The sequence below is a fragment of the Nycticebus coucang genome, chromosome 6 (genome assembly GCF_027406575.1).
Source record: "Nycticebus coucang isolate mNycCou1 chromosome 6, mNycCou1.pri, whole genome shotgun sequence".
NCBI classification, from domain to species: Eukaryota; Metazoa; Chordata; class Mammalia; order Primates; family Lorisidae; genus Nycticebus; species Nycticebus coucang.
Genome location: NC_069785.1, coordinates 43,791,239 through 43,818,293, shown reverse-complemented (window position 1 = coordinate 43,818,293; position 27,055 = coordinate 43,791,239). Strand labels below are relative to the sequence as shown.

Sequence of the window (27,055 nt, the reverse complement as noted above, 5' to 3'; positions counted from 1 at the left end):
TTTAGTAGATTTTGGACTGCAGAATTTTTTATAAAAAACCATCAATGAATAAAGAGCTTAATTATAAAAAAAAAAAAGAATTTAGTAGAATTTAGATTTGTCTCAAAATAGCCAACTCATCATATGGTTTAGCCTTCCCATCCTCCTCATACACCTCCTTCACTATTTAATCAATCAACACTTTACACAGCAGTCATGTTCAACACATTACAATTATGCCTCACTTAAAAAGTTGTGTATATCAAATTATTTTCCTCTATTTAAAAATGCAACTTAACTTATTTTTCCCGCTTCAACTGGCAGTGAGTCTGAATAGCTTTAATTTTCTGTGCACTTGGCCATTCATATTCATGTAAAATTTAGTCGGTGATAATATAATGACATGGAAGTACTGAGGTCCTTACAGAATTTTCTTCAAAATCAATAATTCTGTATAAGAGATGTATTCTGATTCTTGGTTATCAGTCATTCTCTATAAATTAATCCTGGGAGTAAGGGACAAGGGCTATCATTATTTTCTAGACCTGTCATCACACTGCATCTACCTCTCTCAATTTGCCATACCCCATTCCGTTTCAAATAGGTCGGCCAGTATAGTTAGAAAAAAAATTATGCTAAACCTTACCCAAAATAATATATAGATTTGGTCTTTCTCCTGTGTTCAAACATTTTCAAATTTGTCATAGAAAAGCCCCGCATCAGGTATTTCATCCATAATTCTGGGGGAAAACTGCATTTACTATAAAATATATAAAGTGAACAATTTAGATGAAACTAATGTAACTGAACTTGATCTGTTAGTGACTGTAGATAGATTAGATTAAGCTCAATGTTTAAAGGGCGCCTATAAATGTTTCTGTAAATTATTAGACTATTTAATATGTATCTTACCTTAAGAAAACCTATTATCCTTAGCCACTAAGACTGTATTTATGTCCCACTATTCCCCAATGTAACAGGTAAACTGCCTTGCACACACTGATAATGAGGCCAGCTTTCTTCACCGAAGAATGACTTCCACGATAAATATCTGCCATCAAATTGTACAGAATTTTGAAACCTCCATGTAAAACATGTTGCAAGGATTAGAACACCACCACCCCTAAATTGGCATGTCAGAAAACTTGAGAAAAGGAAGGAATTCTGATGATAAAACTACTTCAGTGGCACATCTCTCAAATATGACTTAGGACATTTGAATCCTCTACCCCAACTTAGCACAAACCTCCAACACCAAGTCCTGCTTTAATTATTATAACTGATTTATTTCAGGTTTACACAGTCTGCCTTCTCATCACCAAACTTCTTCTGTTCTTGGGTTTCTAAAAAAATAGTCACTTTTCAAAAGCAGAAAAGGAAAGATATATATTTAATATATAAAAGAAAATGCTAAATCTGACATAATTATATTCTTAAAAACATTCCATTTATTTACAGATGTTATAAAAAGGTGAATTATTGGTCTACTGAGATCATGCTTCTTATAGTTAAGATGAGAGCTCACTGACATCCAGGTTCCTCAACTCCCCTCATTCAACTTTCATAAACACACATGTAATTGTCATAGATCTGTTTCTCCTGGGGCAAGGGTAAAAGCTAGGAGTTTTTGTTAATTTAGATTTCTGTCAGGACTGCAGGATTATTCTGAAAACTGAGCACTCCCCTCAAATTAGCTCTGAGGACACTTAATTCTAAGAGGTCTTAACACTTTAGAATTTGCAACAACACTTGCAGCATTCCCATAAACACCTGAAATCATCTTTCACTTCCATCTTTATATATCTCTCATAAACTGAGTTAAATATCTCCCACTCAAGAATTATTACCTGTTTGCCTATTTTCTTCTAAAAAAAGGAAGCATTGGGCGGCGCCTGTGGCTCAAGGAGTAGGGCGCCGGTCCCATATGCCGGAGGTGGCGGGTTCATACCCAGCCCCGGCCAAAAAAAAAAAAAAAAAAAAAAAAAAGGAAGCATTGGGAAGCTAAAATGGTCCTTCTTTTCCGAAGGATTGTTTACTCACTTGCCTGCTCCTCGGCAGACCCTCAAAAGCCACAAGAGTCTTGGGAAGTCAGGAGAAAATATGGGAAAAGACAAGGAAATAATAGAAAACTGTTATACCTGGGTTAAAGTACTAGAATCTCTAAGAACAATTAATAGCAAGGGAGACAAGTTCTGGACTCCTTGGCTAAGGCATTGAATGAAATCTGCTGGGTTAAGTGGAAAAGATAATGAGAAGCTGAGGAGCACTCTTTCCCTACTTCAAGCTCTTGGGTAACCTTCAGAGGAAGGAAGGTTAAGTGCCAATGAGGTTTAGGAAAGCAAACAGCACAAAACCAACAAGAATTTGATCTTACTACAAATATGCAGAGGAAGTATTCCTACCCTTTTCTTTTTTCTTTTTTTGAGAGAGTCTCACTCTGCTGCCCAGGCTAGAATGCCATGGCCTCAGCCTAACTCACAGCAACCTCAAACTCCTGGGTTCAAGTGATCCTACTGCTTCAGCATCCGAGTAGCTGGGACTACAGGCACCTGCTCCACACCTGGATATCCACCCTTTCAATCTGCTGAGTTAATAATAAGGGAACCAACTTGGAAGTAATAATTCACTGGCTAGATCCATTCCAAAGTTGGTCTCAAAACCTAGGTCTGAAGGTATGCTGAATGGGACTTGGGATAAAGTGGCAGGGGACATAGAAGAAACAGCATGAACCTAGGCACAGCCCAGGCACTGGAAGCTCTTGTGTTAAGTGTTTTACAACACAAGCAAATCCTGTCAATGAAGACAGAACAGGAGTTACATTCCAAAATATAATTATTTAAGAAAGGCAAAATGCAGCAGCTAAATCCCAGTCTATACAGTTTCATAATAGTGATTCTTGCCCCCAGGAGTTTCCAAGAGACCCCTCAAGTGCACCATGATTATTTACAAACTAGATAGGAAACATCATTTCTATACTCAATACAAATCTCATCTTCTAGGTTGAAAACTTCAGCCTTTGAGAAATCTATGAAAACAACTATACAAAAATATAAATATCTTTATCTTTACAGACTGTCAGTCCTTCACACCCTGACAGCTAACAAGTGAAAAAGCTCTACAGATCATTGAATCCATGGTAGCAGATAAAAAATATATCTTGTGATTCAAATACTGCCTCATTTCCCTGGTAGAGTGCCTACTGTGACTTTTCTTTACGTCCTCTGCGGGTAATAGCGAATGAAACCTTCAAGCACCAGGACGCTGGTTTGATTTGGGAAATATCCAGCCCCACAACTTTTGATTTTGGCCACTGTCTCTGGTTTGGGGAGAAAGTATGTTTCACTTTAGCTGTCTCTTCAGCAATGTGATCTGTGAGAGGGGCAGGGCTCCCTCTATGCCTACCTCCAAGATACATATTCCCAGTAGAAATCCCTGGCACTGTGAAATGATCTTTTCAACACCCACTCAACAACTAGTACTACTATCTTCTTTTAACATCTCAAAATAATTACCTTAATAATAAAAGGAAACAACATCCCTACTTTACCAGAAAGCTTGAATTTGTAATTCTAATTGAAAAAGTGAGAGAATGAAAACTACTTGATATATGAAAGAAAATTTTTCTAAATGACACAAAGTCCTTCACTTTGGTATTGCATGATACCCATCCTCTCTCTCCCTATTCTTGAAATATCAACTCTTCTGGATCCCTAGGCACAGCCTTTAACCAACATCTGTCAGCTACAGCTCGGTCGATAACAACTCCAAAGTCACAAGCAGCTCGTTCTCTTGGGGGGAAGAACTAGGAACCACACTATAGAGCCAGTCTTGTTATGAATTCCTTGGGTAAGAGGGGCACCTTGTGTTCAGTAATGGATGACATATTCTTAGAGAGGATGAGGGGACCCAGCACCACAAGTGAGGTAACACATTTAAACATCATCAAAATTTCATAGTATTTCTTGTACCAGGATCAGCACCCTACCCCCTCTCATTATCCACTGCATCAGCAAAGTCGAGGACTAAAGTTCCAAGACACAAATAAACAGATGCCCGCAGAGAAAGGAGGTGAGATTCAATTTCCCCTCACAGCCTGGCTTCTGCCTGAGGACAAGTAAGTTCATTTCCCTGCAGAACTTGGTGAGGCCCCAGAGCTGCCCAATTTAGCCACAACAGGTGCCAATGTAGGCATCACCTTGCTCTCTCGGCCTTCCTGGTCATTCCCTGTTAAACTTATTTTGTGTCCAACTGACCCAACTTTGGCAGCTATAGGTGCCAAACAAGGCATCACCTTGAGACTCTGACCATCTCCATCACTGGAAGGATTAGCTACTTTTAAACCTAGAGGTGCCAACTTTGGCATAGGCCTCCATAAAGTATCTGTACTGCTACTGTTCTCCAGGCCAGTCCTCATGTGTAGGATGGGAGGTGAGGACACATTTTCAGACTCTGCAGGAAGGTCAGAAGTACTCTTCCCTTCATCACTAGTTTTCCTGTGGGAAAGAAGGGAATCCTTTATCTCAGGGTCAATAACAATTTTAAGTACATCAGGCTCAGATGATGGTTCTACAAGTTGTTTCTCATTCTCAGAAAAGTCATCATCTTCTAAGTGCAAAAGGAGGGGACTAATGGAGTCACTCTCCTCTTGAACATCAGGCAACTCTTTCAAACCAGTTCCCAAGTGGTCAACCTGGAAAGATGTGCTGTTCCCAGGGGCAAGCTTACTGATAAAAGCTCGTCGAGCATCCCCTGGAAACTCTGTATCCACAGTGCTAGGCAATTCAGCCAATTCAGCCACAGAGTCATCATTTAGTTGTTGATTAAGAAAGGCAATTTCATTAAGCAGTGAAGTGAGTGTATCATCAGTATCATCCTCATCTTCCATGTTAGTTAGCAGTTCACCAGAATCAAGCGCTGCTTCCTCTATAGCTGATGTTACTTTCCTCAGTTCCATCTCAATGTTTGAGTCCTTCAAATCTTTCATTTTTAACTTATGAAATGAAGATTCCTTTGACTTCATTCTCTCCCCTCTTGATTCATTCTCTTTCCATTTATACTGAATCCCTCTCACATCACCAGAAATCTTTTTAGGTAAGAATTCCTGTGTTTCCTGCATACTGGAAACATCAACTATTTGTGGAAAACCAGAATCTTTATTTGCCAGAAAAACCTGTGTTGGACCCAGTGTCTTTCGGCTATCTCTATGGTTTCCTCTGGAAGAGAGAATACCCGAATCCTCTAAAGAGTTATTTTCATTCCTGATGGTATCTGTCAGGTGGTCAGGTGGCTTGCCATCAGGAACTTCATGAGTATATTTATTGCCACCCATACCTACTAAACCTCCATCTGTAGCCAATGATGTCACATTCACAATTCGTGGCATCATAAATAAGTCATCATTTTCTGAAAAATAAAAATTAGAACAAAAAAGAAAAGAAAAATGTCATTTAGATTTACAGTATTGAGCATCTCTATCTCTCTTTCTTGATCATACCAAATTATCACTTTAGAATTATATAGTCAAAATTCACCAGTCTACTTCTACCAAGACAATTAAAAAAAAATTCGTTCTTCAGAGTATGAATTTAACCTATCAAGAAAACCATCAAATAAAATCCAATCAAAAAACTCTTAGTCCACCATTAAGAAAAGTTCAATTTAATTATTTTATAGAAATGCTCCCCAAATTCTTATCCTAGGGCAGAAATACATCTTGATTCTGTTCATTCAATTAACTTCTACTCTGAGGGAAAAATGAAGCCCTCGAAGCAACATGGAAAGAGGAAGGGTTGAGTCCTCTAAAATAGGTTTGGCAGCAGTTATAGACAAGAAACTGTTGGCTGGCGATGGCAACAAAGGAGTATTTTAATATTGCTAAGGACACCCCTTCACCTTAATAGAACTTTAGGTGCTTGGAACCTAATCATCAAAGTGAAACTTCCTTTTCAACTTTACTCTTTATCCCCAAAGAGAGTGGTATTCAAACTAAATCAGACCAGTACTTCAAGAATATACCATCTCTTAGTACAACATAAAACTAACAAATAATTAACACCAAGATCTAAGACAAAGACCCTTCAACATCTTTTCTTTTTCCTTCCTTATTTTTTTTCAAGACAGAGTCTCACTTTGTCATCCTTGGTAGAGTACTCTGGCATCACAGCTCACAGCAACCTCTAACTCTTGGGCTCAAGTGATCCTCGTACTTCAGCCTCCCAAGTAGCTGGGACTACAGATGCCCACCACAATGCCTGGGTTTTTTTCTTTTCTTTTCTTTTCTTTTTTTTTTTTACAGTTTTTGGCCGGGGCTGGGTGTGAAAACCCACCACCTCCGGTATATGGGGCAGGAGCCCTACTCTTTTGAGCCATAGGCACCAACCTACCTGGCTATTTTTAGTAGAGATAGGGTCTTGCTGTTGCTCAGGCTGGTCTCACACTCCTGAGCTCAAGCAATTCACCTTCCTTGGCCTCCCAGAGTGCTGGGGTTACAGGAGTGAGCCACCATGCCCAGCAACATTTTCTTTTCACTCTGACATCTTTGAAATTCTTTTCCTACTAAGAAATAACTAGAGGACAGCACCCGTAGCTCAGTGGTTAGGAAGCCAGCCACATACACGGAAGCTGGTGGGTTCAAACCTGGCCCAGGCCAGCTAAACCAACAATGACAACTGCAACAACAACAAAACAATAGCCTAGTGTTGTGGCGGGTGCCTGTAGTCCCAGCTACTTGGGAGGCTGAGGCAACAGAAGTGCTTAAACCCAAGAATTTGAGGTTGCTGTGAGCTGTGACGCCACGGTATTCTACCCACGGTGACAGCTTGAAACTGTCTCAAAAAAAAAAAAAAAAAAGAAAGAAAAAAAGAAATAACTAGAGTTCACAAAATAGTTCCCAATCAATCAATACCACAAGCCAAGCCAAACATATCCTAAAAAGAGTGTCATCTCTTACCAAGACAAATGCCAACAGAACAGATCAGTACTATAGAACATATTCAAAGCCTTCCTGTCACTGTGAGATAGCAGGGATACCTTTTTCATTACCTGGAGAGGACAATACTTAAGAAAGACATACCTGATTGAGCCATAGCACTGCTGCCAACTTGAGGCTTAAGATCAGCATCTAAGAGACCAGAAGAAACAGTTACCACTGGTCCTGAGAATAAAGGACCTTTTAAAGTGAGCAGTTGCCCTTGTGGAGTCATCACGAGGTTTGCAGAGGTGTGTGGAGTATTCGAGGGTGAGGTATTTTCTGTAAGAAAGATCAGAAATCAGTTATGGATAAAAGATGCTAACTGTAGCCCAGAAGTCTAGGGAATGTTCTTAAAACCACACTAACTTAAAAGATAGAAAGTAAATTTTCAAATTTAGTTAGGGAGGCTGGGCATTGTGGCTCACACCTACAATCCTAGCCCTTTGGGAGGCAGAAGTAGGAGGATCCCTTGAGGCTGGAAGTTCAAGACCAGCCTAAGCTACAAGAGAACCCCTTTCTACCAAAAATAGAAAAATTAGCTGGATGAGGTAAAACACACCTATACTCCCAACTACTTGAGAGGCTAAGGCAGGAGGATTGCCTGAGTTAAGAGTTTGAGGGTGTAGTGAGCTACGATGACATCACTATACTCTAGCCTGGGTGACAGAGTGAGAATATCTCAAAAATCAAATTTAGTTAGGAAAACACAAGTTAGAATTTATTTTTTGAGACACCTTTCACTGGGTTAACGGTTACCTATCTACTGATTATTCTAAGAAAGAGAATTTCTCATTTGTTGAGAAACAGAGTTGTGGAACCACATCTTCAATAGAATGGCTTCTGATTTTTTATTTTTCAGGTGCTTTCTCTATTTATGTTTCTGACAGTCTTGTTGGTGTGTCAAGATGAAAACATACATGATTCTATCTCCAGGCTTCTTTTGCTATATACCTGTAACAAATATAAGTTTCTAGGCCTGTTCTCAAGTTCCAAGTTCCTAGGCCTGATTTCCCATCAGCAAAATGAGGTGACTAGAACAAATAATCATTATTCCTTCCCTAGAAGTAATACCATTGATACTGCAATGTTAAAAAAACTAATTTATGTTTTTGTATCCATCAGTACCTTTTTAGTTTGATGTAATAAGTTAGACTTTCTGGTTCAGACACTAAGCTACCTAAAAAGTAAAAAAGAATATACTATTCCATAAAGGATATAAGCAAATATTGTAAAACCAATTTTGTATGACTTCTAAAATCGAGATACAAGAAAAATTTAAAACCAACATATTTTATTTATTTATTTAGAGATAACAGTCTCACTTTCCCACCCTCCAAAGAATGCTGTAGCGTCATAGCTCACAGCAACATCAAACTCTTGGCTTCAAGCAATTCTTTCTCAGTCTCCAGAGTAGCTGGGACTACAGGCACCTGCCACAACGCCTGGCTATATTTAGAGATGGGGTCTCGCTCTGGCTTAGGTTGGTCTTGAATCTGTGAACTCACATAATCTGCCTGCCTTGGCCTCCCGGAGTGCTAGGATTACAGGATTAAGCCACTGCCCTGGGCTCTTCTTTTTTCTTTTTTAGACAATATCTCTCTGTTGTCCTGAATGCCATGATGCCATCGCTTACAGCAACCTCAAACTCCTGGTTTTGAGTAACTCTCTTCCCTCAGCCTCCCCAGTAGCTGGACTACAGTTATCTGCCACAATGCCCAGCTAATTTTTATATTTTTAGTAGAGACAGGGTTGATATCTCGCTCTTGCTCAGACTGTTCTCCAACTCCTGAGCTCAAGCAATCCACTATCCTTGGCCTCCCAGAGTGCTAGAATTACAGGTGTGAGCCACCACACCCAGCCACCATATTGTTTAATAAAGATGCATTAGTAAGTGATCTGATGAAAAATAGAACCTAATTCAAAAAAAAAAAAAAAAAAAAAGTCCATTCTGGCCAGGTGTGGTGACTCACCCCTGTAATCCCAGCACTATGGGAAGCCAATGTGGGATCACACTGGCCAGGAGTTCAAAACCAGCCTAAGCAAGAATAAGACCCCACCTGCACAAAAAAATAGAAAAATAAACCAGGAGTAGTGGTGTACCCCTGTAGTTCCAACTACCTGGGAAGCTGAGGCACGAGAATCACTTGAGCCCAGGAGTTTGAGGTTGCTGTGAGCTATAGGTACACTACTGCACTCTAGCCTGATAACAGAGTGAGACCACCGCAAACTATTTCTTAACTGCCCACCCCGACCAAAACTAGGATTTGTATGTTACCATGACTGGTAACAGCTCAGGATATGCTTGAGGGTGTAAACCCAAAAAATGAAATCTAACGTAGTTAATTAATACTCTACTTTTTATATAATATAAGTTATCTTTTTTTTTTTTTCTGAGACAGAGTCTCACTATGTTGCCCTCATCAGTGGGTGCTATGGCATCACAGCTCACAGCAACCTCAAACTCTTGGGCTAAAGTGATTCTCTTGCCTCAGCCTCCCAAGTAGCTGGGACTACAGGCGCCCACCACAATGCCTGGTTATTTTTTAGGGTTGTAGTTATCATCGTTGTTTGGCAGGCCAGGCTGGGTTCAAACCCACCAGCTCTGATGTATGTGGCCGGCGCCCTAGCCACTAAGCTACACGCACCAAGCCTATATATAACTAATCTTTAAATAATTTAATTAAAATTAAAACTATGGCAAAAAGATGTCTACTAAACTGATGTTCATCTACATTAAGGAAAGCAAACAATATCCCTCCTACCTGTGGCCTGGTCTCTTTTTCTGGAAAGAATCAAAGGTTTGCCCCTCCTGTTATTTATAAACATCTGTTCAAGATCGACAGATGATGCAGAAGATCCTTCCTGCTGTTTACTAGTTCTGGGTGACACAAACTCATCTGATCCCATCTTCTTTTTTCTTTTTTGTGCCTCTAGTGCTTGTTGCTTTGCATAAATATACTCTAGCTTCTTCAGGACCACTTCTTCTGTCTTACCTGCAGGTTGATAAAGAATAAATTATAACTCTCTTTAAGACCCCACATAATAATGAGAAAGAGGTCAACCGAAATCCAGTTGATCAACTATAGTCTCCAAAACTATGGAAGGCAAAAGTGATTATAATCCAGAAATGTCAAAAGAACTGGGCTGGGCACAGCAGCTCACACCTGTAATCTTAGCACTCTGGAAGGCTGAGGCATGAGGATTCCTTGAGCTCAGGAGTTGGAGATCAGCCCAAGCAACAGCAGACCCTATCTCTACTAAAAATAGGAAAAATTAGCCAGGTATTGTGGCAGGCACTAGTAGCCCAATCACTCAGGAAATTGAGGCAGGAGGATTGCTTGAGCCCAGAAGTTTAAGGTTGCTGTGAGCTAGACTGACACCACAGCACTCTTGCTTGGGCAATACAGTGAGACTCTGTCTTGGGAAAAAAAAATAGATAACCAAGCCTTAAATTAAATAGTATCTGGAAGGTCTTTTGACGACTTCTCACTAAAGCTATTATTATTATTACGTTCTTGACTAAAGATGATTTACATATCTCACCTGAAAGAGATGATACTTTCCGTATCAGAATATTCCTTTTTCGAGTCAGAAGATTTTTCTGTCCTATCAATTTGTCTGCCTGATCTGTTAGTCCCTGAATTTCACTGAATGCCTAGAATAGAAATAGTAATATTATTTTCAATCAATTCCCCCTTTCCTAAAAACAGTAAGATCTATACAATTTCTTTAATGAAAACAAAATATTTTAAGAGAACTTTTTAATGCCATTTAAAACAATTAGTGATATTTCAGAAATTACTTTTTGTCAGTCTGAGAGATTTTCTGGTTTATACTTTTAGGGAATATAGATCATGATTATTTCTTTCTTTTTTTTTTTTTTGCAGTTTTTTGGCCGGGGCTGGGTTTGAACTCGCCACCTCTGGTATATGGGGCCAGCGCCCTACCTATCCCTTTGAGCCACAGGCACTGCCCAGATCATGATTATTTCTAAAGAACATTACTGAGTGGTAATAGGTGTTTCACTATTATAAAGACATACAAAACATTTGTGCTCTACTTAGATACTTTAAAGAAATTATAGTAGTTGTATAAATTTACAGGGTATATTTCAGTCAACTTGATACAGGTACACAATGTGCAAGAATCAAATCAACTTAGGGTACATATCACCAAAACATTTATTATTCCTTTGTGTTAGGAACATTCTAATTCTACTCTTTTAGTTATTTTAAAGTATATCATAACTTATTGTTGATTACAGTCAATTTGTTGTGCTATCAAATATTCTAACTATATTTTCACATCTTAGATTTTAATAATCAACTTTAGGCCCCTCATTATGACAGGGGGCCCATTCATCATCTGTGGTGAATATATCTTGCTCTTTTCTCAATAAACTTCATTTTATGCTTAAAAAAAAAAAAAAACTTTAAAATCATCTCCTAGTCTAAGTAAAATCTAGTTGAAATAACAGCTCTACAGAAATACAAAGGCTTATCCTGCCCTGTTCCAACTTTGACATAAAAGCAATTTAAATGAAATTATCTTTGATTGTTTTTTTTTTTTTTGGTAGAGACAAAGAGTCTCACTTTATTGCCCTCAGTGGAATGCCGTGGCGACACACAGCTCACAGCAACCTCCAACTCCTGGGCTTAGGCGATTCTCTTGCCTCAGCCTCCCGAGTAGCTGGGATTACAGGCGCCCGCCACAACGCCCAGCTATATTTTTGTTGCAGTTGTTTAGCTGGTCCAGGCCAGGTTCAAACCCGTCACCCTTGATGTATGTGGCTGGTAACCATTGTGTTACGTGCGCCAAACCTATTTTTGATATTTTATATACAAAATTAAAACTTCTGCTAGCTTGAATAGCTCAGATTTTCCTTTAAAATGATTCTCCACTGTTAAGATGTTAAAATACCATTTGTGCTGTGTTTTTACACTGTGATAAACTGTTCTAAGTAACATCAAGAATAGTAAATAAAAAGAATGCAGTAAAAACAGAGCTAACCAGAATTTCTGACTTTATATGAAGAAAGGATAGCTCAGCCAGTTTAGAATGTGATTTTCAATGAAGAGCTACTCTGACTTAACATGATTTTCCCCTGAAGGGATTTATTGGGCATTCACTAGCCCACATTCAACTGTTAAATACAAGTAGCTCTATTTCAATCTCCCTCATATGGTAATGGATTTTCTTTCTCATCAACTTGGTAAGATTCTCTTAGTCAAGGTCATATTTATCATTTACACAGAACGCTTACCCGAGTAAGGATGAGACTTTTGGAAACTTTGGAAGAATGAAGTAATCCCAAGGTGGTCTTTAATTTCTCAAACAGATCCCTCATTTCACCACGCCGCCGCCGCTCATTAGCAGTGTGTGTCCGACGATAATAAGCAAAGGCTTCTGCTTCTTTCTGTAGTTTGTCACTCCAGTACTCTGACTTCAGTTTTACAGGAATAGGTGGAGCCTGTGCAAACAATATTGCCTCCTAAACATGTTTCATACATACCTGCCCTCTGCCTCCAACTCAAATGGCACTGCTCTATTTCAGGATACATCATCTTCTGTCTGGACTGTTAAAACAGCCTCTCAATTGGTCATCTTATCAGTCTATCATTCTTCCATGCCTAAATTCAACAATGTCTACAGTATAAACTCTAATACATGCTGCTAATGTGATTACATCAGTTCCCAGCTTGAATTTCAGTGGTGCCCAAATAAGGAAGGATGTGTATCTGGGAGGGACAATAATAGATCTGGAAAAGCTGATCTGTCTAATTTATTATTGTTACTAAAACTTATTTTCTTTTTTTTTGTTGTTGTTGCAGTTTGGCCGGGTCTGGGTTTGAACCCACCACCCTCGGCATATGGGGCCGGTGCCCTACTCACTGAGCCACAGGCGCTGCCCCACTAAAACTTATTTTCATGACACAAATGGCTTTTTTTTTTTTTTTGAAATAGAGTCTCACTTTGTCACCCTTGGTAGAGTATAATGGCATCACAGCTCACGGCAACCTCAAACTGTTGGGCTTAAGAGATTCTCTTGCCTCAGTCTCCCAAATAGCTGTGACTATACGCACCCGCCACAACACCTGGCTATTTTTAGAGATGAGGTCTCGCTCTGGCTCAGATTGGTTTCGAACTGGTGAGCCTAGGTAATCCACTTGCCTCGGCCTTCCAGAGTGCTAGGATTATAGGCATGAACCACCATACCCACCCTGGCATATATATTTTTTTAATACTGTAAAATAATTCACAATCTGGTACTGCCACTCTACATCATCTTCTCTCCAATTATTCCTAACTGCTAAAAATCTGCAAAACGTCCTATGCTGTCCCATACCTCCTAGCCATTACACAGGCTTTAAAGCCTGTACCTGGATTACTAAATCTGCCTTCTCACCCAGTCCTCCATAACATTTAAAATTTAGCATTTAGGAAAATCTTTCTTGACTTTCAGGATGCCTTAGGCCTCTTTTTTTTATCTTTATCTATTTTAATTTTTACATTCACTTATTTATTTATTTTTGAGACAGAGACGCAAGCTGTTGCCCTGGGTAGAGTGCTATGGCATCACAGATCACAGCAACCTCCAACTCCTGGGCTCAAGGGATTCTCCTATCTCCGCCTCCCAAGTAGCTGGGACTACAAGGTGCCCACCACAACACCCAGTTATTTTTTGGTTGTAGCCGTTGTTCTTTGGCGGTCCTGGGCTGGATTCGAACCTGCCAGCTCAGGTGTATGTGTATGACACCTTAGCCACTCGAGCCACAGGCGCTGAGCCTATTAATTTTTAAAGTTACTTCTTATTTTAGAAAGTTATAGATGAATATAGAATTTTTAATATATGATTCGTTTATAATAAAATGCAACTGTGCCCTGTTGCTCCTCAGAAACAACCACTTTTTGATTCTTTTAGCAGCCTCTTCTAGTTCTTTATCTATATCTTAAATCAAAAATAAAGACACTGTACCAGCTCGGCACCGGTAGCTCAGCAGTTAGGGCACCAGCCACATACACCAGAACTGGTAGGTTCAAATCCAGCCCAGGCCTGCCAAATAACAATGACAACTCCAACCAAAAGATAGCCGGGCGTTGTAGCAGATGCCCATAGACCCAGCTACTTGGGAGGCTGAGGCAAAAGAATCGCTTAAGTCCAAGAGCTTGAGGTTGCTGTGAGCTGTGATGTAACAGCATTCTAGCCAGGGCGACACAGTGAGACGTTGTCTAAAAAGATACTGCAGAACCTCTGTACAGTTGACCACCAAAGGGACTGTAACAAACCGATCAACATAAGGAACTAGGCCTACTGTACTGATTAGGTACATGTACTTTACTTTCCTGTACAGCTTTGTTATTAGAGAACATCATAGCCAAAATCATATATAATCAAAATACTCAAAAACCATACAGATAGTAGCATACAAAATCAATAAATTTACTATTTTCCCATGATTTAATCATTCTTTCTGAAAAAAGAGTCACTCTTGACCTATTTCTTATTCTTATCACAAATGTTATGTAGAGAAAACATTCTCACACCTAGCTACACCACTCAGCATACCTGGGCATTTCTCCACAGCTAATGATTTCAACTGTATTACCATATGCCTGACATCATCATCTTTTACAGTCTCTGCAATTACTGTGTCGTCTTCACTTCCTTCTTCCACTTCATCAGCTGCTTCATGTGCTTTTATACTTATCCATATTCAGTCAACATCACTTGGAAAATTGAATCTGGGTCAAGTTTATTACAGGTCGCCACTTCATCACCCATTACAACAAAACCTTCAAAATGGACTCCTTCAAATTTTGCCATGTGAGACAGATTGTGTCACAGGGCCAAAACATCATGCTTTTGGGTTGTAACAAATCCAGCCTTCTTTGAACACTTCTGTATTGTTTCTGGCTGAACTTTATTCCAAGCAAAACTCACCCAGAGGATAGCATCCAGATGCAATAAATGAAGTTGCTTCCATAGGTAGATCCCAAGTTTGTGTTTTATAGTAATAACCCACTGCAGAAGCTGGGCTCCATAGTGCATTTTAAATGTTTTGACAATGCTTTGGTCAAGAGATTAGAGTTTTGAGGTTGTGTTTGGAGGCAGAAATTTCAGTGTCATGTTTGTGACATGATTCACTTGCAGGTGGACAAGACAGCTGTCTACTGTCAGTAGAACGGACCAGTTCTTCTTCAATACCCCTTACCCATGCCTCAAATAGGCCACCAGTTTCATCTCCAAGTGACTTCGAGCTTCAGGTTCTTGAATGTGCATGGCTTTGCTGATTTATCAATCACCAAGGGCTTTAGTTTCTCTTCTGTTGAGCTAGCACAAAACAGAACTTTGAAACATTCCTCGGAAAGTTTGCTCTTACACCTATCATCACCCTTCAAGAAGAGGCTCTTGTCAGGCATCACCTTGAAAAAGAGTCCAAACTTGTCAGCATTAAAGATGTCATCATCTTTGAAGACTCTGGTGAAGTAAGGAAATATTTCTTTCTCTTTTTTTTTTGGAGACTGAGGCTCACTATGTCGTCCTTGGTAAAGTGCTGTGACTTCACAGCTCACAGCAACCTCAAACTTTTGGGTTTAAGTGATAATCTTGCCTCAGCCTCCCAAGTAGCTGGGACTACAGGCACCCGCCCACAACACTCAGTTTTTCTTTTTTTGGGGGGGGGGGAGGGGAAGGGAGACAGAGTCTCACTGTGTCGCCCTCAGTAGCGTACTGTGACATCACAGCTCACAGCAACCTCAAACTCTTGGGCTTAAGCTATTCTCTTGCCTCAGCCTCCCAAGTAGTTGGGACTACAGGCAGGCACCCACCACAACACCTGGCTATTTTTTTTGTTGCAGTTGTCATTGTCGTTTAGCAGGTCCATGACAGGTTCAAACCCTCCATCGCCGGTGTATGTGGCCAGTGCCATATGCACTGAATGACGGGTGCCAAGCTGAGTCTGAGAACTTTCTAATGAACTCTTCCACAACTTCTACTAGAACTTCACTAGATTCACTACACAAGATTTGCTAGGAGATCTCATATTGCAGTTTAAATTTTTTTTTTTTTTTTTGTAGAGACAGAGTCTCACTTTATGGCCCTCTGTAGAGTGCCGTGGCCTCACCCAGCTCACAGCAACCTCCAACTCCTGGGCCCAAGCGATTCTCTTGCCTCAGCCTCCCGAGTAGCTGGGACTACAGGCGCCCGCCACAACACCCGGCTATTTTTTTTTTGGTTGCAGTTTGGCCGGGGCTGGGTTTGAACCCGCCACCTTCGGTATATGGGGCCGGCGCCCTACCGACTGAGCTACAGGCGCCGCCCTGCAGTTTAAATTTTTAAACCAATCACTTGATTCCAAATTCCTCTGTGAAATTTTTAGCAACTTCTTGGATCTTTGGGCATTAACTGCCCTCATTTATTTGAATCAGCTTAATGTGGCTTCAATGAATTCACTGAGGGAAGTTTTTCCTTCTTTTCTATTGCACTGTAGGATACCTCTTTCTTTACCATAGCTCTCCAAGTACACATGTATGTTTTTGGATGTTGCTAACTGGGGCCTTGCTAACACCAAAATGTCCCACTTTCCTTGTCTGCTACTTTCCAAAAAATGTTGAAAATTTACCTTTCCCTTCAAAGTCAGCTCTTTTGGGTCACCACATCTTGATTAACTATAAAATTTTTCAGTAATTGTAGGATAGACTTACAATTCAGACCATTCCTTAATAATGCTGAAAAACCCTTCCACAACATGTGATAAACAATAAGACATTTGGCCTAATCCAACATGTGGTAATAATACAACATGAAAAAAGAACTCGTAGTAAAGAAAAAAAACTGTAACTAAGGGGAAAAGCCACATGTTCCACCCCTTGGTAGAGCATGAGCTCACCTGACCCAAATTATAGAGGGTAAATTAATATTGTGTGTCGAAGTCAGGGGTCCTCAAACTGCAGCCCACAGGCCACATGAGGCGGTGTAATTGTATTTGTTCCCGTTTTGTTTCTTTACTTCAAAATAAGATATGTGCTGTGTGCATAGGAATTTGTTCACAGTTGTTTTTTTTTAAACTATAGTCTGGCCCTCCACGGTCTGAAGGACAATGAACTGGCCCCCTGTTTAAAAAGTTTGAGGATGCCTGGTCCAAGTGGTCAAGATAGAATTTACAGAGGTGGTCAACACAGCATTAAAGGCTAGTCTTCCATTGAACACATCTGATACATGTGCAGTCTATGAAAATTAAGCCAACTTAAGCAGGTGGTCAATGGAAAGAGGTCATCAACAATGAAGGTTCTACTGTATAAGCTTACTTTTTATTCCATTTTCAATGCTGTCTATTGACTTCTTGCTATGTAGTAGAGGATTTACCTCAGACTACTCTCATAAATGTATCTTGCCATCTTATCATCGCCATATCATAGTTATCTCATTAACTTTAGTTCTTTTACTAATTCCTTAGCAACTTCAATATAATTCTATCTTAATTTCTCATTTCACAGGCAATGAATAGTCTACCTTGCCTTTCCACATTATAAAATGAGAATATCAACACCTAAATCCTCATCATGTCTTCTTCCTTCACCTTCCAATTTTGTCATTTGTAGTCATTACATTTTTCAAGAGTAAATTAAGTCTTCTGTATTTTATTCACAGGTTATCATAGAATTTTTTAAAATTATTAACAGTAGCTACACTATTATGAAACAGTATAGCTATAATACTTATACAATATGAACATTTATATTTCCAGTCTTGTGTATTTCTTGGTTTTGTTTTTTCAACCTCTGATGCTAATTGTCATTTTATCTGACACTGTTTGCCTTTTTCATAACCTTGATAGTACCTAAAAACTTTTATATGAATCCATTATCTTTCTAAAATTAAACTCATTACACATTAATATAGAAAGAGAAAATAAAAGATGCAACTAAGAAAGAAAATCAGTATCAAGTTTAAATATCAAATTTGCATATCTGGGGGTACAAAATAATAGATTGTATAAATAAGCTATTTAAAAAATTCTTATTATATCTAAAAAATATTTTATAACAAAAAGAACAAATATAGTGATATATGCAAAATGATTACACCATGCAAATACATACCATATCATCTCCCAAATCGGATCAAAGCAAAACAAATCATACTGCGGTTTGTTAAAGGACCCAAATGCCATTCTCATGCTACTATACATCGAATATATTCAGAAAATTAAATGAAGGTTTATAATTTTATGGCTCCTTGAATTGCAAGACATCATTACAAAGAATTAAGTTTCTAGGTCACTGAAACTCATGGGTTATGCAAGAAAGATGATAGCTTGCTTTGCATCAAATCATCACAAGATTATTTTTCAAACAAGCACATCAATTTTCATATATTCCATATCTTTTTTAACATCTCTAGATTTTTCTATCCTTGGGTGAGGAATGAAAGAATTAAGAGGAAAAATAAACAATAGTACAATTTCATTAAGGGGAAAAAACTATTATATTAACTCATTGGTAAAAATAACCCTTAAAAAAATTATGGCTAACATAGCTTAGATTATTTCAACCCTAAGATAAATGTTATCAATTTTACTAAATAAATAATTGTCATTAAATATATATTCTAAATACCTTTCGACTCCTTTCAGCAGCTTTTTCATCTGTAGAGCTATGGGTACGACACCTAAAATAAAGATAGTATTTTTCAATATCTTACTGAACTTCAATAATCTAAAACTTATTTCATAGCTATATTGAACCAAACCATCCCGAATTATCTAAATTATAACCACCTTCTTTTCTCCAAGGTGTCATATATAGCCACATTATTTAAGAAAAGTGTCTGAATAGTTACTAAAACTGCAAATTACTTTTTTTAATTATGAAATATTTCAGACATACAAAACTGTATAAACAAATATATAGTGGTCCTTCAGTATCCATGGGGGACTGGTTCTTCAATTTCTCAGTTACCAAAATCCTCTGATGCTCAAATCCCTAATATAAAATGATGGAGTATTTGCATACAACCTATACATACCCTCCCTCCCATATACTTTTAATCATTTTTAAATTACTTATAACACCTGATACAAAAATACTATGTCAAAAGCTGTATTGTTTAGGGAACAATGACAAGGAAAAAAGTACCCATTCAATATAGATGCAATGTTATTCTTCCGAATATTTTCAAAATGTAGTTGGTTGTATCCATGGATTTGGAACCCATATATGGGGAGGGCTGACTGCCTAATGAATGCCCAGATATATACTATCCAGCCTAAAAAATAATACAACTCGGGCGGCGCCTGTGGCTCAGTCGGTAAGGCGCCGGCCCCATATACCGAGGGTGGCGGGTTCAAACCCGGCCCCGGCCAAACTGCAACCAAAAAATAGCCGGGCGTTGTGGCGGGCGCCTGTAGTCCCAGCTGCTCAGGAGGCTGAGGCAAGAGAATCGCTTAAGCCCAGGAGTTGGAGGTTGCTGTGAGCTGTGTGAGGCCACGGCACTCTGCCGAGGGCCATAAAGTAAGACTCTGTCTCTAAAAAAAAAAATAAATAAATAAATAATAATACAACTCAAAATTAGTGGAGATTCTATGTGCAGTCTACTCCATCACATTCCCCCCCTTTCTTCCTCTTATGGATAAATGCTTCCAGACTGAGTTTGCCATGTACATCTGTAAAGTTTTACTAACAACGTATATCTCCAGGGTGGCACCTATGGCTCAAAGGAGTAGGGCACTGGCCCCATATGCCAGAGGTGATGGGTTCAAACCCAGCCCTGGCCAAAAACTGCAAAAAAAAAAAAAAAAGAATGTATATCTCCAAACAAAAAATATTATGTACCATTTTAAATATTATGTATTATTATACTGTATCTTTCTGCAACTGATTTTTTCTTTTTTTTTTTTGTAGAGACAAGAGTCTGCAACTGATTTTTTTTTTGTTCAATGTTACACCTGAGATATGCTGATACACATTGTTCTAGTTCCATTATGTGAACTACTATATAGTATGCCACAGTGAATTTTCCAAAATTTACTTTTTCAGAATATTAGTTGTTATTTAGGTTGTTTCCAAATCTTTACACTACCAGGAGAATTACTGAGTACAAGTTGTTTCCAAATCTTTACACTACCAGGAGAATTACTGAGTACAAGAAAGCTATGTACATCTTCAATTTTACTAGATATTAAACTGGTAATAATAATTTACACTCCTGCAGTTCCCACTGCCTCACACCTAAATAACAATACTATCAAAAATTGCAATTTTGCCAATCTTATAGGTATGAATCTTACAGGTGATCACTGTGCTTTAATTTTCATTTCCCTAATTACTTGTGAAGTTCAACAAATTTACATGTGTTTCTGTAAACTGACTGTGAATATCTATCACTTTTCTATAGGATTGTCTTTTTTACTGACTTGTAAAAAAAAATTTATATACTGGTATTAATCCTTTTTTGTTTATATGTATTGCAAATACTTTCCTTATAGTCTAAGTTTGACTTTCGCTGTTTCCATGATATTCCGATAGAATTTTTTTGAAATGTTCTCTCTTTTTTTCTTGAGACTGAGTCTCACTTTGTTGCCCTTGGTGGAATGACATGGCATCCTAGCTCATAGCAATGCTCCTAGGCTCAAGCAATCCTTTCGCCTCAGCCTCCCAACTAGCTGAAACAATGCCTGGCTATTTCTAGAGATGGGGTCTTGCTCTAGCTCAGGCTGGTCTCAAACTCCTGGGCTCCGACAATCCACTTGCCTTGGCCTCCCAGAGTGCTAGGATTACAGGCATGAGCCACCATGCCTGGAAAAGCCTGGCCATTTAAAAAAATATTTAATCTTCATTTTAAAATTTAAAATCTCCCCAGTTTAAAGAATTTATTTTAGGGCGGCGCCTGTGGCTCAAGGGGTAGGGCGCCGGTCCCATATGCTGGAGGTGCTGGGTTCAAACCCAGCCCCAGCCAAAAACCAAGAAAAAAAAAGAATTTATTTTAAAAAAAATTTTTTTGAGAGAGAGTCTTGCTCTGCCACCCAGGCTAGAATACAGTGGCATCATCATAGCTCACCATAACCTCAAACTCAGGCTCAAGTAATCTTCCTGCCACAGCCTCTCAAGTAGTTGGGCCTATAGGTGCACAATACCATGCCTGGCTAATTTTTCTGTTTTTTGAAGAGACCAGGTCTTGCTCTTGCCTCAGGATGGTCTTAAACTCCTGATTTGAAGTAATTCTCCCGCACTGGCCTCTCAGAGTGCTAGGATTATAGGCCTGAGACACTGTGCCTGGCCTAAATCTTTAATTTTAATCTCTTTCTCTATAATTTACACTCTTTGTGTGTTGGTTATTCGTGGCCCTTATTATTCCAATCCAATAACACGGTATATTTCTCTCCATTTTAACTGAATTCCTTCTTAATGTCATTCTATATAATTTTATAAAAGTCTTACACAGCTTTTATTATATTCCCTGACGGATTTTACCCTATTATTGTAAACGATATTTTCTAGATTACATTTTTTGTTGCCTTTTTTTCTTTTTTTTTGAGACAGGGTCTAACTGTCGCCTTTGGTAGAGTACTATGGCAACACAACTCACATGAAGCTCAAACTCTTGGGCTCAAGAGATCCTCTTGCCTCAGCCTCCCAAGTAGGGAGTTACAGGCACTTGCCATAATGTCCAGCTATTTTTAGAGATGTAGTCTCTCTCTTGCTCAGGCTGGTCTCAAATTCCTAAGCTCAAGCAGTGTGCCCACCTTGGCCTCCCAGAGTGCTAGGATTATAGTGTGAGCCACTGTGCCCAGCCTTTGTTGCTGTTATTTAGAAAGTCATTTTGGTATATAGACCTTATCCAATAATACTGCTGAACTGTTAAAAAAGTTTTTAAGAAATTTAAAACATTTTCAAACTTAAATGGTAAGTAGATAAAACAGCTTATAAACAGTTTCTCGATAATAAACTAGTCTTATTTTCTACTCTTTCAAAGTTGAGGGGTCCTCAAACTACGTGTTAAATGAAGTAATATATGCAACAAACATAATAACTGACTTACACAAGAGAACTATTCCACAGAGAGTAGTAGTTCTCACATGAGGCGGTGTGATTCTATTTGTTCCCATTTTGTTTTTTTACTTCAAAATAAGATATGTGCAGTGTGCAAAGGAATTTGTTCATAGTTTTTTTTTAAACTATAGTCCGGCCCTCCAACGGTCTGAGGGACAGTGAATTGGCCCCCTGTTTAAAAAGTTTGAGGACCCCTGCTTTAGACCTTTTTTAAACATCTGTAGGGATAAAGAAATTACTATGGTAGATAAGGAAGAGATACGAGGAAAATTATGTCTGGCACAAAATTAAGAACTTAATTTTCCTTCCCTTCTCTAACACTCAAATCCATAATCAATACAAGGCTTACTAAAACAGAAATTTTTCTGAGTGAGTTGTACCCTCCATGACAGATGTTTCACTCCTTTTCATCAACAAAACAGAAAAATTTTCCTAACTGTATCTTACCTATTCAAGTAACTAGTAAAGTAACCAAATTTATTTTTATTTTTTAGGGGACAGTCTCACTCTTTCACCTTGGGTAGAATGCCATGGGCATCACAGCTCACAGCAACCTCAAACTCCTGTACTTGAGCAATCCTCTTGCCTCAGCCTCCTAAGAAGCTGGGACTACAGGCCCCTGCCACAACACTCAGCTAGTTTTTCTATATTTAGTAAAGACAGAGGTCGGGGTCTTGCTCTTGCTCAGGCTGGTCTCAAACTCCAGAGCTCAGGTGATAATTTAGAATTTCATTCCTTATTCTGAACAAAAGAAACTAACCTCTGTAAGGTAAGGCATGGTGGATCATGCCTGTAATCCTAGCACTCTGAGAGGCCAAGGCAGGTGGACTGTTTGAGCTCATGAGCTCAAGACTAGCCTGAGCAAGAATAAGACCACATCTCTACTAAAAGCAGAAAAACTATCTGGGCATTATGGCAGTTGCCTGTAGTTCCAGCTACTTGGGAAGCTGAAGCAAAAGGATCCCTTGAGCCCAAGAGTTTGAGGTTGCTGTGAGCTACAATAATGCCATAGCACTCTATGTGGGATGACAGAGTGAGATTCTGTCTCAAAAAAAAGAAATAAAAGGGCGCCGCCTGTGGCTCAGTCGGTAGGGCGCCAGCCCCATATGCCGAGGGTGGCGGGTTCAAGCCTGGCCCCGGCCAAACTGCAACCAAAAAACAGCCGGGCATTGTGGCGGGCGCTTGTAGTCCCAGCTACTCGGGAGGCTGAGGCAAGAGAATCGCTGAAACCCAGGAGTTGGAGGTTGCTGTGAGCTGTGTGAGGCCATGGCAGTCTACCGAGGGCCAGAAGGTGAGACTCTGTCTCTACAAAAAAAAAAAAAAAAGAAATAAAAGAAAGGGAGAGAAAAAAAGGGGGCGGGAGGGGTGAAAGAAAGGAAGGAAGGAATGAATCTCTGTGGAGTAGTTCTCTTGTGTAAGTCAGTTATTATGTATGTTGCATATATTACCTCATTTAACACTTTAAATGGGGGCATTTTCCTCATTTCATAGGTAACAAATCTGAGATTCATAGATATTAAAGGTGAAAGAGCTAAAAATTTGCTAAACCATTACTTTTTTTTTGCAGTTTTTTGGCCAGGGATGGGTTTGAACCCACCACCTCTGGCATACGGGGCCGGCACCCTACCCCTTTGAGCCACAGGCGCCGCCTACCAAACCATTATTTTAACACCAGAGTATCTAGCTCCAAAACCATGTTCTTTACATCTACACAGTGCCTCCTAGCGAGGACCAAGGCAAGTTAATTACCTCCAAATTCTAGCTCCCCTATACTGATTAGACAAAAGGTAGAGGAATCCAGGTCACTTAGCCAGAGCTTCTTGAGAGAACATTTCATTTTGTTTCTGGTTACAAAGCAACAATAATAATCAAAGACAAAGACTTACTGCTGTCTAAACGACTGTGTGTGGGCAGCTGTGGTCCTCATATGGGCAGCACTAATTTCATCTGAGAGCTCTTCTACAGTCTCAATGTCCACTTGCTCCTCATCATCCTCAATGTATTCTACACAGTTATTCTGAAATACATCATTCCAACAGTAAATTAATGACTGGGAGGCAAGCATACTTGAACTTTTCAACAGCATGTTTCCCTTATAAAACCAACTACTATCAAACATTGATCTTATACCATGAATACTAATAATCCTAAACTTACTAATTATAATAGAGAATTAAGTCACAAAGATAACATATGACTAGAACTAACAACCAAGAACTTCATTATAGGTTGTAGATAAATATTAAATAGACTTCGTTGTAAAGGAACAATCTCCAAAGGGCTACCTTAAAACTTCAGTGTTCTTGTTAGTGGACAAAATTCAGGTACAGACATATTAATGCTTCATAACTCTTAACTTCAAATAACAGTAAAATAAAATTTGGTGAGAGAAAATGTAGGAAGGATACAACTTTGACTTCTATTTTAAGGGTGCTTTAGGACTAACACCTGATCAGATACCCACAAATCAACACAACTTAACATACACAGGCAGATATGGAAATAGAATACACAGCTCAGCCTTCCAAGTCTCTCAACCCCATGAAATAAGAGCTTTTGAGAAACTTCAGGTTTTAAAAGAAGCCTATGATTATATTTCCTTATTATACCAAAAAAGGAGCAAATAAAATTAAGTATTTATTAAGTATCTGTTATAGAAACTATTTTATGTAACAGTAGAATTATGTGGATATATGAAATTAGCAGATATTTTTAAGTCCACCTTTAAAAGTAGTGTTTACCATGCCAGAAACTCAACAAGGAATATATTTTCTACTAATTATAATCATACTGTACCAGAGAGGCACAACTCAAATTAAAGTATCTCAATCACCTTATTAATTCTATGCTTAAACTTGTTGGAAAAAATTACTTACTCCCAAGTTACAGTTTCCCTAAAGCTGATAGACACTACATGCAAACCATGATTTATGTTCCCCATCCCAATTGAAGCACAATTTAAACAATGTATATTATATTTAAACAATGTAAATAATATATATTAAAATTAACTGTAGGAAGCAAAGTCAACAAAATCCCAACAGAATTTAAAGTAGTAGTAATGTAAAGCAGATGCTTTAGACAAGATTTAAACTGAACAATGCCTGCCACCTGCATGATTTTAATTACAGGCTTTGTAAATACATGTAATGTCCAATATCTTCCACAATGAAATATTTAAAATGGCCACTCACAACTTTCCTCACACTATTCCAACATAATGCTAATCATGTGTAGGTGTGGGAAATGCACATTCTACATCTGAATGTAGAATTCAGATTTTAGACATCTCTTAATGTAATGCCCTTACTTTTTAAAAAAGTCAGTGTAACTTGTTTGTCTGATTCTTTATTAGTACATTCAAGTAATGCCTCCTTGGAAGATTCTGTTCAGTTAGTTCCACTAACAGCAATAGTTTTCACTGGTTTTAAAGCTGGACTGTGTTTTAGGTCCCCAGTTTACCTTGGCTGACTTACAATGGCAGACTGCAAAAAGCACTGTATGGTAAGATCTGCACTATTACTCCTAAACTCAATGAGTTTAGACTCTTCAGCTATCTATAGATATCCATTCTTGAAAGGGACTAGACTCAGAATAGAGCTAGACTGTCATTTACAGATGAAACAATTGAGATACAGAAAGAAACCAATAGAGGAACATTAAAATATTTGAACATTTTAGGATTTTAAAATAATCTTTTGCTATATTATATCTGCTTAAGGTAGTTAGGCATTAACAGATAACAAAGAGGCTGAATGAATCTCATGTGAGATTCAAAAACAACCAGCTACATGACAATCAGCACAGAGGGCTCTCATCTGCTTCTGAGGACAAGAGTTTATTTTTGAGGACAAGAGTTTAGATGTGAAGGCACCCCACAGGTGTCTGGCTATGGTCTCCTTATGTTTTACATTAGACTTTAAGTCAGCAATCAGCAAACCATAGCCTATCACCAGTTTTTGTAAACAAAGTTTTATCAGAATACAGCCACCATGCTACAACAGCAGCTGAATGGTTATGTCAGAGAACCATCTAGCCTGCAAAGTCTAAAATACTTTCAGGTCCTTTACAGAAAACATTTGTCCAACACCCACCTTACATCACACCTGACTCTCAGTCACTTAGTTCAATAAATACAATCCTGAACAAGAAGCCTATAAAAAAATCAAGAACATATAAAACAACATAGGTCAGGGCCAGATGCAGTGGCTCTAAACTGTAATCCCAATGCTCTGGGAGGCCCAAGTGGGAAGATCCTTTGAACTCAGAAGTTCAAGACCAGCCTGAGCAAGAGTGAGAACTCCACCTATATTAAAATTAGAAAAATTAGCAGTAAGGTGGGTGCCTGTAGTCCCAGCGACTTGAGAGGCTGAGACAAGAGGATTCCCTGAACCCAGGAATTTTGAGGTTGCTGTGAGCTAGGTTCATAACATAGCATCTACAGTGAAACAACAGTGAGACTCTTATCTCAAGAAAAAAAAAAAGGAAAACAAAAACTATATACATCATATTACAAAAAACAATGATAAAAGTATAGAATATAAGTTGTAGAGACTAAATAAGTTTAGGAGATAATTAAAAAGGAACTTCAGGAAGGCTTATATTAAAGTATTAGATGGTATTTTCCAGTGTTTCTTCAAAAAGAAAGACATCTCTTTAAACGCATGCAGATAAGGTCTCTAGTTCTAAGGTCACTCGTTTCCTGTTTTTTATTACATCTACCAGAAAAGTTATAATCACCTCGCATAGAAAATGTCACCAAAACTGAGATCAAATGGGAGTAATGTTTTCAGAATTCTTTTAAAAAACTCAACTTGTAGGGACTCTCAAGCACCTATCCCCCAGCAGCTTAAACCAGCCTTCCCATAGTACCAGACGAGTCTCAATGAATAATACAAGCTCAATAAATGTTGCCTGACACAACAGTCATTTAATCATAATATAAACCTAGGAATCCAACTGAATGTTGTATTAGGTCTTATAGATCTTCTGGAAAAGCTACCATCTCTAATAAACTGTTTAAATCCTTGAGGTTTCAGTCACAATAAAAATGGG

General features: G+C 38.7%; 1 protein-coding gene across 16 annotated transcripts in view; it reads right to left on the bottom strand.

Moving 5' to 3' along the window:
* Positions 1–1,240: 1,240 nt before the first annotated feature.
* The window catches only part of MGA (MAX dimerization protein MGA), a 151,266-nt gene continuing 125,451 nt past the window's right edge, over positions 1,241–27,055 (bottom strand). For 15 of the 16 annotated variants that reach the window (XM_053593505.1, XM_053593492.1, XM_053593495.1 and 12 more), the window contains 7 exons: positions 23,887–24,017; positions 18,569–18,620; positions 12,213–12,419; positions 10,493–10,604; positions 9,712–9,942; positions 7,052–7,228; positions 1,241–5,382 (listed from right to left, as the gene is read on the bottom strand). In XM_053593505.1, coding sequence (XP_053449480.1) covers positions 4,100–5,382; positions 7,052–7,228; positions 9,712–9,942; positions 10,493–10,604; positions 12,213–12,419; positions 18,569–18,620; positions 23,887–24,017 — 2,193 coding nt within the window. In that variant the 3' untranslated portion in view covers positions 1,241–4,099. The remainder of the gene's footprint in view (positions 5,383–7,051; positions 7,229–9,711; positions 9,943–10,492; positions 10,605–12,212; positions 12,420–18,568; positions 18,621–23,886; positions 24,018–27,055) is intronic. The other variant, XM_053593499.1, reaches the window with a different exon arrangement.